Genomic DNA, 17,681 nt, shown 5'->3' on the forward strand with positions numbered 1-17,681 from the left:
AGACATAAATACTTCATAATCATGGTTTAGTATTGAAATGGGCCTGTATGAAGCTGGATCCGATGGATCTTTACCATCGTTAGGTATTACAGTTACCACCACCTTCTTCCAGGATACTTGTACTCCTCCTCTTAAAATACTGTTAAACAAAACTTTCCAGATCTTTATCAGTTTTGTTCTCAAACTTCTAAACTTCCACAGAAATACCATCAATTCCTGGGGACTTTCCTGTAGATTGGTTATGCACAGCAAATTTTATCTCATCCCTTCCTATAATGTTAGTAACTGCCTCATCTACCTCTAACTTTGGCATACTTAATTATTCCATAAACATTTCCATTTGCACCTGTTCTTTATTTCCATATTTCTCTGCTTTATAAAATTTTCATAACATTTCCAAAATATTTCTAATACTTCTACAAGGTCTCTCTTGTTATCTTCCTTGTTATAGGCTCCCCTAAGCTTGGTGGCTGCCCTTTCCACGTAGTAGTCCCTTAGTACTATGTATCTTCCATAAATAACTTTTTTCCCTCTTTCAATTAATACAAGCATTCCTCTTTTCCTTTGCCCCAGATATTCCGCTGAATAACCATCCTGAAAACCTTTCTTTATCAAATTCACATGTTCAGTTCTTTTCAGGTGTGTCTCCTGTAGCATAGCTATTTGCACTCTACATTTTTAATACAATTTACTACTCTTTCTTTTTTATATTTATCTCTAAGATCGTTGAGACTGAAAGACATTACAGAAAGCATAATTTTCTTATATAGTTATTAACACCACCTTTTATATAGAACTGCTCTTTTGCTAAATGTCTAGCTCCAACTTTTATGTTACATGTATATACTGTTTGACAGGCTGGTCTTTTACACAGTTGTTTCTTGTCACATCCATTTGCGCCCATGTCACATCTTACATAACTTTTTGTTTTTTTGAAAGCCCTTAAACAGACCCCCCCCCAAAAAAACTCCTAAAATCTATGAACTTAACAATAACACACAGAACTATGTACATCTTCAAATATTTAAGTTCTTCTTTCCTAATAAGACCATAAGTTCTAAGTTGATAGCTACACAGACAGGCTAAAGTTAACTAAAAATAAAGGTTAGTCATGCTAAGACACATGGTGCAGCCTGTTCTATTAGTAAGCAATATTTGATTCTGTATATCTGCAGAACTCTCCCAGTTGAGAAAACACTTGAATCTTTTCAGTAAAAACTTTCTCCAAGTCATTTCTTTTTATCAAATTGTCTGCTAGTGACATGCAAACCAGACAAAAAACTGCTAAGGGTACCTTGTTTAAGAGAGGAAAAGCTTTACAATATTCTTTTTCATTTATATGCTTGCAAAAAAACTGTTACTGGAGAACACCTAGGATTTTTAAGGAAACCTTATATTTGTGGAAAATGAGATAAGGCTGACTTACCATGAAAGCTTGCAACTTAGAATCTCTTTTCTTCAGTCATAGCAATTAGCAAAACTGTTGTTCATTCAAATGGAGCAACAATTAATTTCTCCAAAACAGATTTAAGATCCGAAGGAGAAGCCACCTGTTTTTAAGGTAGAAGGGTATGCAGAACCCCTTTCAACATTTTGACGTAATAATGTATTGATAAGAGGAGGATCCATGGGAAGACATGCCAAAAAGGGAAACAAATCAACCTTGACAGAGGAATAAGAAAAGCCCAGGATAATAACTTGCACAAATATTGGAGAACCACAGACATATTAACCTTAAAAGGGCCTTGTTTTTTTTATTTTGGCATCAATTAGAAAATCTCTCCCCATTTACTAATAAAGGAGGCAAAGAAACCTGCTGCTAGTTAATGATTTAAGACCTGCTGCATGTCCTCCAAAAAAATATCTGCCTTCTTATCATCCAGGCAGTTAGCTGAAGTTGTTTCAAACTGTCCAGTGTGAGTAGGTCCAGTCTGTGAGGAAGCTTATGATAACTACCCATGGCCGGTTCAAACAGATGGGAGAAGCATTGCTGCCTGGGATAGAAGGGAGTCATCACAGTGATCTTTGGAGAGTCCTGAATCTTCAGAATTATCCTGGATATCAGTGGAAATGCATAACAGAACATTCCGGTCCAAGGGAATGAAAAAAGAATCTGTTTTCCAGGCCCGTTTGCACGGAGTCTTGGAGCAAATTGCAGGGAGACAAACAATCTACTTGAGGTGTTCCCCGTAACTATATCAAATCCTGGAAGAGCCCCCCAACGCGTGCACACACACACACACACACACACACACACACACACACACACACAATGTCGATTCTTGCTCGGCTCGTCACTGGATCATTGGAGGTTACTAGGCTAACGGCCCCAGGGCCCTTAGAAGTTTAACCAAGTTCAAGACATGTTCCCAAGGGTGTCTGGTTAAAGCAGACACTAAAATCAGCACCTACAGCCCCTGTCCAAGAGACACACAGGTGGAACCCCCAAGGTAAATTTCCAGTTACCCTTCTAATCAATCAAATTACTCTTAAATAGGACCAACAAGTACTTTGTTTATCATGAATAAGAAGCTTGTTCCAAAGGTGGGGCAACCTCTGAGACAAATCTGTCTCTGCAGCAAATTCTGTTGATGTCATATACCAGGTTGAAGTCCTTTGAGTGATTGACCCGTGTGCCCATTTGACTTGTGATTATGCAGCATTTCCATTAAAGTTGGGTCAGAGCCAGCTCTACATGCAAGGTACATGTCACCTCTGAGCAGTCTGTATGACACAGAGTAAAGGGACAATGATTTCAGTCGGTCTGCATAAAACAAACCATGAACACCTTGAATGTTCTATGTAAGAAACCTTTGAGATCTCCAATTTCTGCAGGTGTTTGGAAAGGAACATACAAAGAGAGCGTTGTACTCTATTACTGGCCTGATGATGGAAGAGTACAGGGGAGTTAAAGCCTCATTTTATTCTAGAGGCAATGCCCTTACTTAAAAGATGAGCAATATAAAATGCCCTTCTTACCACTGTGGAGACATGGTGATTGAAGTTAAGGTTGCTGTCGACCTGTGTGGTCAGATCTCTCACCACGGAGTGTTCACTGGGTATTGCTATTGATGTGGCATTTTGCAGGAACATCACCCTTGCCGAAGGGGATGATAATGCATTTTTTTTGCATTAAGTTTAAGACCATGACTTTAGCATCAGTCAGTCTGTGCAAGACCATCCTGCAGGATGTTAACATTGCTACAGGTTTCAATGATTGCTCCCAATTTGGAGTCATGAGAAAACTCTGTCAGCCACAGTCCTTTAGTTTTAGCCCGTACTTCACAGAAGTAGATTCTGAACAGTAGAGGTCCCAGAAATGATCCCTGTGGAACACCACTGGTTATGGGTCTGCTGGACGAAATGGAGTCCCATATTTTGACCGTGTGAGTTCTATCACTGAGCCAGTTTGCAACCCACCTGACAATATATGGGTTGATACCCAGCTGGGGGAGTTTATCAATGATGTCTAACTTGGAGATTGTGTCAAAGGCCTTGGCTAAGTCTAGGTAGGCCATAAGGACAGATTTCCCCTCCTCTAGGGCTTTGGTAACTGTCTCAAAGAAGTTCACCACGTTTAGCAGGTATGATCTCCCCTTGACACAGGCAAACTGGGTGGGGTCAAGCATCTGAAGATTTCCTATATCTTTATTAATAAGGTCCATGATGATTCATTCCATGGCCTAGCAAATAAGGCTGGTCAGGATAATGAGTCTACAGTTTCCAGGGTTTGCGGATGCACCCCCTTTGTGCAAAGGGATGACTGTAGCCATTTTCCATTCTGCTGGAATGAAGCTAGTAGTACGGATGTGACTGAAAAGCATGCCCAACGGTGATACTAATTCCTGTTTTAACCCATGTAGAACACAGCTTGGGATGTTGTCAGGTCCCATAGAGGCTGTGTTTTTGGCCTTGGAAAGGGCATTTAAGACCTGCTCCTCGGAGAAACTAGGTGGGGGGGGGCAGGTGTTAGGGATGCTTTGGGTTATATGTGGCGGGGACAGGGGACTGACGTTTTCACTGAACCTATCAGGCAGCAGGTTTGTTATATCCATAGGTTATGTATATGTAGTACCATTAACTACAACTTCAGCGCAAATCTGGGCCTTGCCTTTGAGATTAGGGATGTAAATAAAGAATGCCTTGTGGTTAATCCTTACTTAGGGAAGCTAATTTGGATTTGCAGTTAGCTTTGGAGGACTTCACTAGGAGTCTTACTTGCTAGTTTAAGTTGAGGAGGGAATGTTTCCAATTGAGACCATTTTTTCCTACTTTTAGACAGCAATTTTTTTCTCCCATTGTGTAGCCTTTTAATGGCAGTTGTCCACCAGGCAGATTTGTTTTTCCTTGAAGATCTTGCTTTGGTTCCATCAGGTACAGCAAAGTCAATACAATTGTACAGGTGCTCGTATAAAGCATTGGTGTATAACTCAGCATAGTGGTCTCTTCCATCACTGGGGGGAGGGACTATGAAGCTACTTATGTTAACATGTAAGAGATTGTAATTGGCCTTGGAGAAGTTTTTTAGCCTAGTTGTTGCTATAGTTATAGTTACTTCTAGTGAGACTAATTTGTGGTCAGATCTCACCAGGAAAGGCCACACACATTTGGGGTGGTGCAGTGGTTCCCCATGTTGGTGAGCACCAGATCCAGGATATTTGAGCCCCTTGTAGGTGTGTCAACCAGCTGGTCAAGGGCAATGGAGTGAACGAAGTCCAGGAACCTTTGGGCAAGTGAGTTAGAGCATGTATAATTTACCCAGTCAAACTGTGGCACCGTTCCTGGAATCTGAAAATGACAAACAAGCTGGTCAGATTGTCTGTGGTCTTTTGTCCAGTCTAAATAGAAAAGGAGCTGTCTCTGAACATCAAGTTTGTAAAGCATATACTCCAATTGATTATTATGATTAGGAAATGAACTGGCAATTCAATGGTTTGATTAAGGTTGGATTCCGAGCACACCTTTGGTAGGAAAGAGGGGTTTGTTCTGAGTGAAACTCTATCCTTGTGGAATACCAAATATGGATACCTTAGCTACAGCACCTATAATTCTGAAACTCTGCGTGCAGAGGTGATAGCTACTAGGAAAATAGTTTTCCAGGAGAGAAATTTCAATTCACAGGAAGATGCTGGTTCAAATGGAGGAAGAATAATCTTTGACAGAAAAAGATTTAGATTACATGGAGTAGTAGGGGATCTAACAGGGGGGCCTCAAATGTATAGCACCTTTTAGAAAGGCCTTCGCCATTGTATGAGACAGGACACTGTCCCCTAGTTCACCAACATTTAAATTCGATATAGCAGCCAGTTGAACTCGAATAGCTGCTGCTGTGGCCCCTTCATTAAATAGCTTGGTCAAAAATTCCAATATACCCAATATTGAAGCAAGGAATGGGTCAACATTGTTTTGCTGGGCCCAGATAGAAAATTTCCTCCATTTACTAAGATAAAGCTTCCTAGTTGAGGACTTATGGGAAGACAGTAATATATGTTGAGCTTTCGCTGACACATTTTGGAACCTGGCTATTCTTGGAATTGGAGCAGCCACACTGTCAGTTTGATGGACTGTATAGAAGGGTGAAGAGCTCCTGACGAGTGGGTCAGAAGATCCGGCCCTGGGTCCAGGATCCAGGGCTCTTCCAAAAGATGAGACTTCAGGAAGGGGAACTAAATCTGACGAGGCCAAAAGGGGCTATTAAGACAACTGTCCTTACCAGGGCACTGTTTTTCTGCAGAACTTTGGGAATCAGAGGGAAAGGCAGAAAAGCATAAAGAAGACCTGGGGGTCAATAGTGCACGAGCCCATCCCTCGGGGACTCCCCCACTGGGGGGATTAGAGCAAAGTAGCTGCTGCATTTGGCATTTGTGGAAGTTGCAAAGAGATCGCAGCAAGGCTGGCCCCATCTGCGGAAGATCATTTCCGCCACTTCGTTCTTGAGAGACCACTCATGTGGCAACAGAATGGCTTTGCTTAGTTTGTCCACTATCACACTGGATTTCCCCGGGGTGTGCATTACTCTGCCCAATGCCATACTCTCAGGGTCTCTTGACATAGGGGACAAGATCTGTTTGTTTATATACCAGACCATGGACATGTTTGTCTGACTGGATTGCAATGGTCCCCAGAGGAAGACAGTCTTGAAAAGACTGCAACGCTAAGAGTACTGCTCTCATCTCTACGACATTGATATGCAAGTGAGGCTCGTGTTCTTGCCATATGCCTTGGGCTGTCCGTTCCTGATAATGCCCCTGCACCTGATCAGGGAGGCATCCATGGTCACAGTTGCAATTGGGGTCGGGAAAATAAAGGGACATCCCATGGTTACCGATTCGGATGTCAGCCACCATCGAAGATCCTTCTTGCATGAGTTGGTTAAACTGAACTAGGTGATCCATAGGTAATTCTTGAAAGGTCCACTGTGTGAATAGTAGCCACTGAAGAATACGCATGTGTGACCTCGCTAGAGGTATTGCTATAATAGCTGCTGCCATGGTGCCCAGTAGTCTGAGAATCTCCGATGCCGGTGCTTTGGGAGAATGTCCATGATCTGTTATCGAAGGGCAAGTATTCTGTCCAAAGGAAGTTTTAGGGACATACTGACAGTGACTAAGACTGCTCCTATAAAGATGGTATGCTGGGACAGCAATAAGGCAGATTTTTTTGAATTTATAGCTATCCCCAGTTGAGAGTAGAGGTCTAAAGTAATGTCCCTTGCCTGTATAAGATGATGCCTGGTGGGTGCGGTAAGGAGCCAGTCTAAATATGGAAACACCCGGATTCCTTGATGCCTCACATGAGCTATTACCACTGCCATACATTTGGTAAACACTCTGGAGGCTGTAGTGAGACCAAAGGGCAGGGCTCAAAACTGGTAATAAGTGGCCCCCAGCCGAAAGCGCAGATGATCCCTGGATGGCCTGGCCATCTTTATATGGCAGTATGCATCCTGGAGATCTATTGAGCACATCTAATTGTCTTTCCCCAAGAACAGGAGTATTGACTGAAGCGTGACCATCTGGAACTTTGTCTTTTCTACAGATCTGTTGAGTCTGCTGAGATCTAGAGTCGGTCTCCAGTCCTCTGTTTTCTTTGGTACTAAAAAGAATCTTCAGTAAGTTCCTGATCCTTTCTGTTCTGCCGGGACTGACTGGATGACTTTTTTTTTCTAGCAACTTTTGAATCTCTATTGTTGCTATGCCCCACAGACTGGGTGGAATGTCTGGGATCTTTCTTAAAGGTTTTGGGCATGAGTGAAAGTGGATAATACAACCTCTGGATATTATACTCTACACCCAGTTGTCTTTTGTGATTTTGAGCCATGCACCTAGGTACAAAGACAGTCGTCCCCAGACTGCCTCTAGAGGTGGACAGGCGGGCCTACTCTCAGGAGTGCTCACTAGCTTCCTTTTCCTCTCTGCCAGAACCCTGGTACTAAACCCATGACACACCACCAAACTTCCTGAAGGTGGGCCTCACCTAAACGATAAACACAGATGGTGTTACCATTTGTGAGAGAGATCTTCTGGCTACACTTGGGGCATTTGTCACCCTGGTTCTGCAGACCCCCTCTGCCACATGGACGGGATTTCCATTAATGGCCCCTCCTCTGCCCCTAAAGGGGGTTTCACCTCGTGTGTCCGAAAAGGCTCCTTGGGCTTTACAGAACCACATTTTCCCACTCTGCTGACCTCTGGGATAAGGTCTAGTAGATGTGGAAAAATGGTCTCCTACAGCAGATAGAGTCTTTCCGTCTTGTTCACATCTGGTGAGGGTCTCTCTAACTTTAGGTCCAAAAAGTAAGGAACCATCAAACGGGGCATTCACAAATGATGACCTGAAAAGTTCGCAAAAGAACACAAGCGCATCCAGGAATGTCTCCGAAGAACTATTCCTGTACCCGCTGCCCTACTCGTCCCATCAGCTGCGTAAGATACGAGATGCATGGAAGAGCTGACGATGGAATTAAGGGTAGCAAGCTGAGATGTCACCTTATCAGCTACTGCACCCTGAAGAGCATCTCCAAGCTCTTTCAGGAGATCTCTTTGAAGCCTGGTGAAATTAGTTAGCTAGGTCAACGAATGAAGAGCAAATGTCGTAGAACTGAATATGCGCTCGCCAAATCTGTCCATAATCCTAGTCTCTCTATTAGGAGGATGGACAGATGTAGAGGTCTCTGACATCTCCTTCTTAGTGGGTGCTGCAACCACCATGGCATCAACAGGAATAAGTTTAGATAAAAAGGTCTTATCATGAGGTGCAGAAATATATTTGTTTGGTCTTCTCAGAACAGACACCATGGTAAATGGTGACTCCCACGCCCTTCGAAATAAAAGATCCATCAACTCATCGAAGGGCGTTGACACCCAAGAGGTGGTGGGGGTCAGGACGCAAAAGCTTTCAGAAGCACCAATTCATCCTTGGAAGGGTTGATGGGCCGCCAGTCACCCATCTGCTGCAGGATCGCCTGGGTATCCGCAAAGGATATAGCCTCAGAGGGGGACCTTGGGGACCCTTCCAATTCCTCCAAATCAGTGTCAGATGAGGCAGATTCCTGACGGGAATCCACGTTTCCTCTTACATGTCCTCTTCCTAGGGACCTCCTCAATGGGAGCTACTGGGGAGGTCTCAGAAGAGCAGGGTTTCCCCTGAGGGGAATTCCTGAGGCCCCAGGTCCCTATGCTTATGATGGATCTGTGGTGACTGAGAAGATTCCAGTGCTTTATGGGAAGAAGCAGTCTGTTCAGAAGTTGTGACTGTCTGGGGGGACAAGACCCTCCTCATGGCATCGAAGGCATCGCAGCTCTGATTCAAGGAAGCCCCCGGATCCGAAGACACTGAGGACTTGTCCCACACCAAAGCCACTGGCTCTGATCCTGAGGAGGGAGCTGAGCTCATCCGCGCCGAAGCCCCGAGTGGAAGAGAGAGAACCAAAACATCAGTTCGACTCCCCCTCCCAGAACAGACTGGCAAGTGTCGTCTCCCAGAGTCTGCAGCCGGGGCCGAAGACATCAGGGTAGTTGGCACTGATAGGCCAGACATGGGTGTCAGTGCCGATGGTTCCACAATTAACTGATCATCTGCCTCCAGCTCCAAAGGCTTGGGTCAAGTCAGAGGAGGAACAGTAAGTAGGGTTGGTGACTTGATCGGCTCCAAAGCTGCCAGAGTCGAAGCCGATAAAATCTTTGGTAGTGTCGGATTCTGTAGCAATCTCCTTACCACACGATCCACATCTGAATCCGATAGTCTGGAAGCTCGAGAGGAGACCAGGGAAGGAGCAGGTGAGCCCAGAATCGGAGACCTTAGGGTCAGAGATACCGGCTCCTACCCACTGCCTGGACAGTCAGCTCCACTAACTGTGGAGCAGTCAGACACCTTCTTCGATATCTTCGGAGTTGAAAGACCTTTTGGCTCCGAACCAGAGACAGAGGTGGAAGAAGAAGAAGGTTTTTTGTTTTTTTTTTGAGGAGACGAGTCCAGTTCTGACTGAAAGGTGGATTTAATATGGCCCCTTTCCACTAGCTTCCTTTTCCTCTCTGCCAGAACCCAGGTACTAAACCCGTGACATACCACACAAACTTCATGATGGTGGACCTCACCTAAACAACAAACAGAGATGGTGTGACCATCTTTGTGAGACATCTTCTGGCTATACTTGGGACATTTCTTGAAGCCTGACTTCACTTTTCAGACATAGTAATAATTCACAAGACAATGTCAGAAACAGAATAATCAATATCCAAAATATATTCAGAGCCAAACTTGGCTATAAGAACAATCTGAATTCAAACTATTACTAACGGAAATAAAGCCTAACTTTGGCTATGAAATGAAGAGATAAAGCTTGACCGGCTGAGAAAAGAGGCTGCTTCACTGTTTTAGCAATCTGCTATAAAAAAAAAATAAAGCCTAACTTGGCTATAAGCTAAAGCCTAAACTCGGCTATGAGGGGATAGGGTACAAAGATGCCTAAACAGGCACAAAAACAAAACACGGCCTAACGCAAACAACAGATATCGTTTAACTTTAAAAACTCACACTAAAATGGAAAGTAAAGAAATACTAGCCTAACTTCGGCTAAGGAGACAAAATTCTTCTAAAAACAAGATGAAGAAAAACCAAAATGAAACTTTTACTTAACTGACTTTCAAAAAATGGCCTCAGCTGAAGGAACAAGATCGATCTGTTGCAGCGGTAAACTAGATCTGAGGGAAGTAGAGGGGTATCATGGGATAGGGTTTCGGCCTCGAGCTGTTTGGAGACCTCGAGCTTTGCAATCTGGATGACTCGGAGCCGAGGGATTGGCTCCGAACCCATCAGTAAGAATGAAGGTGATAGAACAACTTCACATCGAAGTTTACAGAAATCAATCAATAAAAAAAGCTCAAACTGACTCTTTTTGCTCTGACTGAATATAAGATACTTGGAAGGTTAAAGAGTGCTATTATGTACCACATCTCCATGGTATCTGTAATCAAATGAAGTGATCCTTGGGCCAACAGATGATGGAGGGCTTTTAAGTCAAGGATTACAGCCAGCATCGTTTTTTAAAAATGATGAGTTTGGGTCTGTCTGAAGAATCCCACAGGGCTTGCACCTTTAACCCCATGGACACTGCCTCCCATAAAAAATCTTAGGCATCTGTAGTTATAGGCTGACTTGAAGTTTACATGAAAGGGGAAGACCTGCATTTGTTTGTATATGTAGTCCCCGCTAGTGCATTTCCTTTTAGATTGGCATCTGAAAATCCAGAGGATACAACTACTGGATCCATTTGTTTTTAGATACCACTGTATCTTTCTCATGAGGAACCTGGCAAGAGGGATCATGAGTATCATAGATGTCATGAATCTCAGAATCCTAAAAAACTCTGGCAGACGTTTGATACAGTACTGAGAAGCTCAAGGTTTGTGATAAATATCTACCTTTTCCTGCATCAAAAATGCATTTTGTTGCAGGGTGTCTATAATATATACTAGAAAGACAATACTGTGTGACACAGTCAAGGAAGGTTTCTGAAAATGTATCTGGAATCTGAGGTTAGTCAGAAGAACTGAAACCCATGATATGGACTCTTGACATCTGGGAAAAGACTCTGCTAAGTTAAGTAATTTGTCTATATTAGGAAGAATACAACTGTTACTCAGTCTGCAATGAGCAATGACTGGACCTGGACACTTTATAAACACCATTTACCCAAAGTGTAATGCAGAATACTGAAGGTGTGACAGAAACCTGAGAACATTCCTGATGCCTTTAGCTATGCGAAAGTGATAGTATGCATCTTTTAGGTTCAAATTACCATAGACATTCCCTGAAGAGAGAGAGGCAACAGACTCTGAAGGGTCAACATCTTGAATTCTGGAACTTTCATATACAGCTTTAGGAAGGAAGGATTTAGAACTGGTCTCCTGGAAGACTATTTCTTTGCTACCAGAATAATTCTCGAATAGAAAAGCCTTTGCCCCATTGATTTAATATCACTGGGTCTCCGACTCCAAGGGTAAACAAATGTTTAAGAAACTGAAGAAAAAATATGTTGGTTTAGAGGGTGGTTAAGGACTCCCCTGAAAGGAGAGGTTTGCTTTCAGTGCCAACTGTAACCCTCCTGAAGCACCTTTAACACCCATGAGTATGCCAAAATCTTTTCAGTGCCAACTGTAACCCTCCTGAACTACCTTTAACACCCATGAGTATGTCAAAATCTATTGCTAAGGGGAACCAGTTGTTGGGACAGGCTCTGAAAAGACTGGGGCAGAAGGGGAAGGAGGGAGGAGGGAGGAAGAATGCTATTATAGTTGTTCTCAAATACAGGGCTGTCCCTTTTTTGGAAAAGATCCTTGTTTCTTATTGTTACTCTCCTAACATCTCTTTTTGTTTCCCTGTTAGGCCTGAGAAGGTAGGGATTGCTTGTTCTGTTTCTTAAACGTCAAAGAGGATCCAAGACATTTGAAACGGGGGGGGGGGGGGTCTTAGAAATTCCTTCAGTTCCTCTCTATCATCAAATAGTTTGAGGACCAGAGTAGCCGATGGATCAAAAAAATAAAACTCTTTATGTAAACCTTAATTCAATATTTCAAAATTTACCACATCAGAAAACAGAGTCCATACCCAGGCATACCTCCTCAAAACATCAGCAGAAGCAGAGAGCCTAGATATAGTACATGCACAAACACGCATTCTCCTTATGGCATGTTTAGTTACTTGAGAAATATTGTGGAAACAATGGAATTTAGATAGGCAGTAACCTAGATCCCTCAAATTGTCTACCCCCAAAAAAACCTACAAACATCCACATATTGGTCTGGTGTAAAGAATTCTGAACAAAGGTGAATAAAATTCTCTTAGCAAATGTAAAGAAAATCTTCCCTTCCTCATCTATTGGAGGAAGGTTAGGGGAGACCAGAAGTCTGTTGCCTGCAGGCATAGGATGTAGATATAGCTGCAGGGTCCATGATAATACAAGTGCTTGCTAGTTTGAGAATGAAAGTTGTGAATCAAGTTTGCTTACAGACATTATACACATGCTTCAAGGCTGGCACTAGAGGAGGAATAGGTTTGCAAGTGGATATGTCTCAGTATACATCTATCATAACTCCACATTTCACGTGCAGCATCCAGTTGTTCCCATAAAAAAAAAAAATTCATCCTGGCAATAATCTGAGAAAAGCAAATTTCCTCCAGGGAAATTGTAAAAAACAAAAAAAAAATTAAATAAAACAAAAAAAGAAAGTTTTCCTCAGTATAAAAGTTGTGAGCTTGTGAATATGAAGCAAAAGAAGTCCTGTTTCTGTCTATGTCAGAATCATCTGACAAGTTTTCCTCAGGAATATTCTGACTGATCTTACAAGTACTGAATTTATATACCAGGATCTACAGTCCAACAACTTCCTGCCAAAGGTAAGAATATTATAGTCTGTTACTGATACCATATCATCTGATGAACAATGTTTAACCTCTTTTTTTTTCTTCTTTACAGATGTTATAACTGACTTACCTGGAGAAGAAATCTCAGCACCATCAAGAGGTCTCTTACCTTGGGCACATTCAGCAGCATCCACAGAAGAATTTCCATGCCTCAGTCAAAACGATTCTCCCATGCCAGTTTCAGACCTGGAACAGCCAAAGAGGATGTGGCTGACCCCCGGGTTCATAGTAGCTGAAAAGACTACATTAGAGGAAGCCAAAGAGGCGAATGATCCAAGGACTGACTGCTGGCTACTGCAGTCACCCACTATTGGCTTAGGCAAAGAATAAGCCTGTGAAGTCAGCAAGAATTCTTTGGATAAGTTGATTTTTTTTCTTTCTAGGAACCAAGGAAGTACACTTACAAACACATTAAATGTTCCCAAAGAAACGTAATGCACAAGCAGTATGAAAAAAAAAACCTGTCAAAAACCCTTTATAATAAAATTATTCTGACAGAAAATTGCAGGTGAGGTGTCACAGGGTGTACACAAGCACTACTTCATACAACTGATTCCCTACCCCAATCCCCAAATGAAATACTTACTTCCCTTGTGAAAACTAAAAATACACTGAAGCAAGCATAAACAGTACACTTTCAAAGAAAATAAGCTCTCAAACTAGCTGGAAGAAAATAAGCTCTCAAACTAGCTGAAGTTAAAAACAGTAGTCCCTGATAGCAAATTTCTGATCCTGACGAAAAACAGGTTTCTTAAAGGGCCAGAACAGCTCAAGTAGTAGGAAACGCGCTTTCCTTTTTTTCCATATACACACACACACATATTTATATTTGTATATACATGTATAAAATATAAAAACAAATTTTTGTACGGAAAAGTTCCCTAAATGGGACTTATCTGCTTAAAAAAAGGAGCTGAAGTGTTGACTGCTACACTTGTAAAGCCCTCTTACTGCTTCTTCACGAGGCATCAAATAAGCTCTGAAAATTTTCTACTCTAACTGCTGATTTTTCACTCCTCTAGACTGCCCAATCAGCAGTCAGATTAGAATTATTGGAAGGAGCCAGAGCTTTTGGAAGCTGGCCAGTTGTGTCTTGGTATGATACAACCCATATTGTCTTTTCAGCTACTACAGCAGTGAGACTGATGAACACCTCGCTATGATAATTACAGAGAACTTTACCTGTTCTTTCTAGTGCTTTTACTTCTCTTTGTGAAAAAGTAGATCTGAAAAAGTTCAGGTTAATATACTAAACGAAAAACACTTTATTTTATCCATTAAATACACATTTCATTTGGAGTCTACCATTTTATTTGCCTGAACCAGTTGCCAGTATTTTAAAAAGTAGACTTTGTGTTCTGCTACTGCTAACACAGAAAGTTTCACCACACTCTTTCCTAGACCTGGACTCCTTTATGACCAAGGAGGGAGCATTTGGGGATAAAACCCTTTACTGTTTGCATGCTCTCATGCTTGGGCTTCTAGCAAACAGGACTCCAAACACTTGTGCTCTCATTCTTAAGGTTGCGGGCTTGAATTCTCTGTGGCAAGGGTATAATTTTAGTGCATTGGTTCTCCCTAAGGCAGTAAAGGCAGAGCAACTGTATCATGAGAAGTAATCGTATGCTATTTGAAACACTTGCAAGTCGAATGTTAGGAGGACAAGCCTGAAAACAAATAAATTGCCTCTGACAAAAAGTGAAGCAGTAAAGAAAAATAATGCATTTAGAATATGAACATATGATTGGCCTGCCAGAGATGTCTAATGCACTGTTTCAAGATCAAGTTTATTCTGATTTGTGAAAGCACTGGAGACATATGTAAGCACCACACATTATGTACTCCAATATCAGGGTTGTGATTATGTCATTGAGCAGAAGCAGTACGACTGCTAAGAATACATCAGGTACACTCAGGGTTGCCAGATTTCCGACTAGCCATGTAGGGACAAACAAAAGTGAAGACTGAAAAAAATAAAAGGTCTTTTACTGTAAGTGAAGACTAAAAAAAAAGGTCTGGCAGGGTCTTTATTGCAGAACATAAGAGTTCCGCACTAAACAAAAGTAGCTCTGTGTTTATTTTCTATAAGCACACAGCTGCTTCTGTTTAATGTGAAACATTGCAGTTCTGCATTAAACAGAAGTAGCTCTGTTTTGCGATTTTTTTGATTGTCCCGTATACCGGTATACGGGCCAATCAAAAAGCGCTAAACACGGAGCTACTTCTGTTTAATGCGAAACATCGCAGTTCTGCATTAAACAGAAGTAGCTCTGTTTATGATTTTTGATTGGCAGATACGCTATACGGGCCAATCAAAAATCGCTAAACACGGAGCTACTTCTGTTTAATGCAGAACTGCGATGTTCCGCATTAAACACAAGAAGCTCTGTGTTTAGCAATTTCTGATTGGCTCGTATGCCGGTATACAGGCCAATCAAAAAAAAAAAACAAACAAAAAAAACAAAGCGGAAGCTGCCCGGGATTTAAACCAGCAGTGTGGGACTCGGGATCAGGCTGCTGATCTCGGGACAGTCCCACCCAAATAGGGATGTCTGGCAACCCTGGGTACACTAGGTTCTATGATAAAGATCTTCTACAAGACACCCGAAGTAATGCCCATATCACTCTGCCATTTTAATTACAGTCCCGTGTATTCTTATGATCAAGTAAATCAATAAATGCATTACCTTGCGGGACTGTAAAATTTTTAATCAGTAGGTGAGACTATGTTTTAAAAACAAAGCAAAAAAGTATAAATGGATTTATTAGCATAACTTTTATATTAAAACTCTTCCACACTGGAATAAGTAAACAAATGTACTAAGGGTTCAGAATATATAAATGCTTATTACATTGTGCTACCTATGCCAAATTCAAAACAGGTCAAAATTTAACCAGGTATTACATTACAGGTTACCAAGCTTTTGGACCGTTTATAATACACTGCATTTTGCTCAAATTCTCCCACGATAAAAAGCTGAACTTCTTATAATCCATGCCTAATTAATATTTGAGACTGGCATAACTGTGCTCGAGAACAACTCAAGAGTAAAATATATTTTTTCTCTAACCCCCCCTTTAGCAGCTGTGAAGTTACTCTTGCAGGAAAGTTAACTTTCTCTTTCAGTAATCACAAATACACCTCAGCAATTCCACACCATATCCAGTTTATCTTAGCATTTGGAAAATAAGCAAAATACCTGTTTCGAACATCTTTTGAACGAAGTGGAAGCATGACGCTAACTGCAGATGTCACAGAATTTGCAGAACAGCTATCTGATACCACAGTATTGTGCAGCCTGCCTTCACTAAGGCCACTGTTTTGCCTTACAAACTTGTCCTGATAAATTATACCATAATCCACACAGTCTTGATCAATCCTATTAGTTGTTCTTAGTGCAGAAGACACAACATTAAGACCCACAGGGGGCAAAACCCCAGTGTGCGTAACTGGTGGCAGTTTACTGGTGGCCAAAGAAATGTTACTTTGTTTAAGTCCAAAAAGGGCACTAAAATCATCATCAGCATTCTTAATTTCAGAGTCTGAAACTCCATTACCATCTCTGACAGATACTGGCTCCATCAAATAAAGACTGGTATTCACACTAGCTGGCAAAGGTCCTTCAACACATTTTAATGTACTGCTTGAAACAGGATGGTCTGCAAGTTCTTTCTTTGATCCATTTGAAGATCCATTGCTTATTGGCTCTATTGTGTTTGCCTGACTTGCTTTCAATAGTCTTCGCCTGTTTTTTTCTTCAAGTAAAGATGCTTCATTGGCATTTGGCATTAAAGAATGCTTTGATACATTGGGTGGCCTTGGTAAAAATCCCTGGCTACCATTACAAAATTCTTCAGCAGGAAGCATTAAAGTATCATTTTGAAATACTGTCTCTTTGCCACAGTTTTCTTTAGCACAAATTTCACCCCTATCTCCTGTTTCTTGTTCTGCTTGTACATCCTTCAGGTTTTTGCTATCTTTTAACATTGCGTGATCTAGACCCACTGTGCCTGACAGCAGGCCATTCTGATAGCTCATTCTTAGAGGTCTGGTACACAGCAACTACAGACATTTGTACATAAGGTGCATCACTGAATGAATGATGGAGTAATCTTGTGAGGAAACAAGTTAAATATTCAAAACTTTCACCATACTGTCTCTTGTAAATTTCTTTCTGTTTCTTAAATGCATGAAACATGGCACAATATGAAATACAACTATAAAATGGCACTGGACATATTCTCCTTGTAAACAAACGTTAGCAGAAATGTGGCTTCCTTGTAATGGTGGACTCTGTAAAATACAAAAAAATATACATTTTAATTGTGACACAAAAAGAAAAAATGAAAATATAACATTTTATTTATATAACAAATGTTTTATTTATATAAAGATCAAAAAAAGCAAAACCACAACGTTTATAGCCAGTCATTTTTCACATATCAAAACAAAACTAAACAAAAAAAAAAAAATTCAGGTTATGCTATAAATTAATTTCCTTTGATTAAAATACACGTCTCAAAGCAAAGGCTCAAAAATATGCCAAAATATATTACTTTTCTTTCTTTCTCAGAACTAATGTGCAATTTTCCATTTTATCAGTTTTAGCTTGCTCAATCACTTTAAGAAAGTAATAAAATGTTTTGGCCCCCATATCCCCCTTCCACTGCTGATGATCTGCCATTCCTCCATAAACATCACTCATTCCTCTTCTGTGTACTGGCAAAACCCTGCTGTATCCCTTAGAAGGATGACC

The 17,681-nt window shown here is 41.4% G+C and overlaps 1 protein-coding gene across 2 annotated transcripts in view; it reads right to left on the reverse strand.

The window, feature by feature from the left end:
• Nucleotides 1–17,681, reverse strand: part of INPP5E (inositol polyphosphate-5-phosphatase E) — a 1,512,334-nt gene that overhangs the window by 1,271,874 nt on the left and 222,779 nt on the right. For both annotated transcript variants that reach the window (XM_044058519.1, XM_044058518.1), the window contains exon 2: nucleotides 16,125–17,218. In XM_044058519.1, the coding sequence (XP_043914454.1) occupies nucleotides 16,125–16,963 (839 nt within the window). In that variant the 5' untranslated portion in view covers nucleotides 16,964–17,218. The remainder of the gene's footprint in view (nucleotides 1–16,124; nucleotides 17,219–17,681) is intronic.

The sequence above is a fragment of the Protopterus annectens genome, chromosome 16.part0 (assembly GCF_019279795.1).
Source record: "Protopterus annectens isolate FY-2018-M chromosome 16.part0, PAN1.0, whole genome shotgun sequence".
NCBI lineage: Eukaryota > Metazoa > Chordata > Ceratodontiformes > Protopteridae > Protopterus > Protopterus annectens.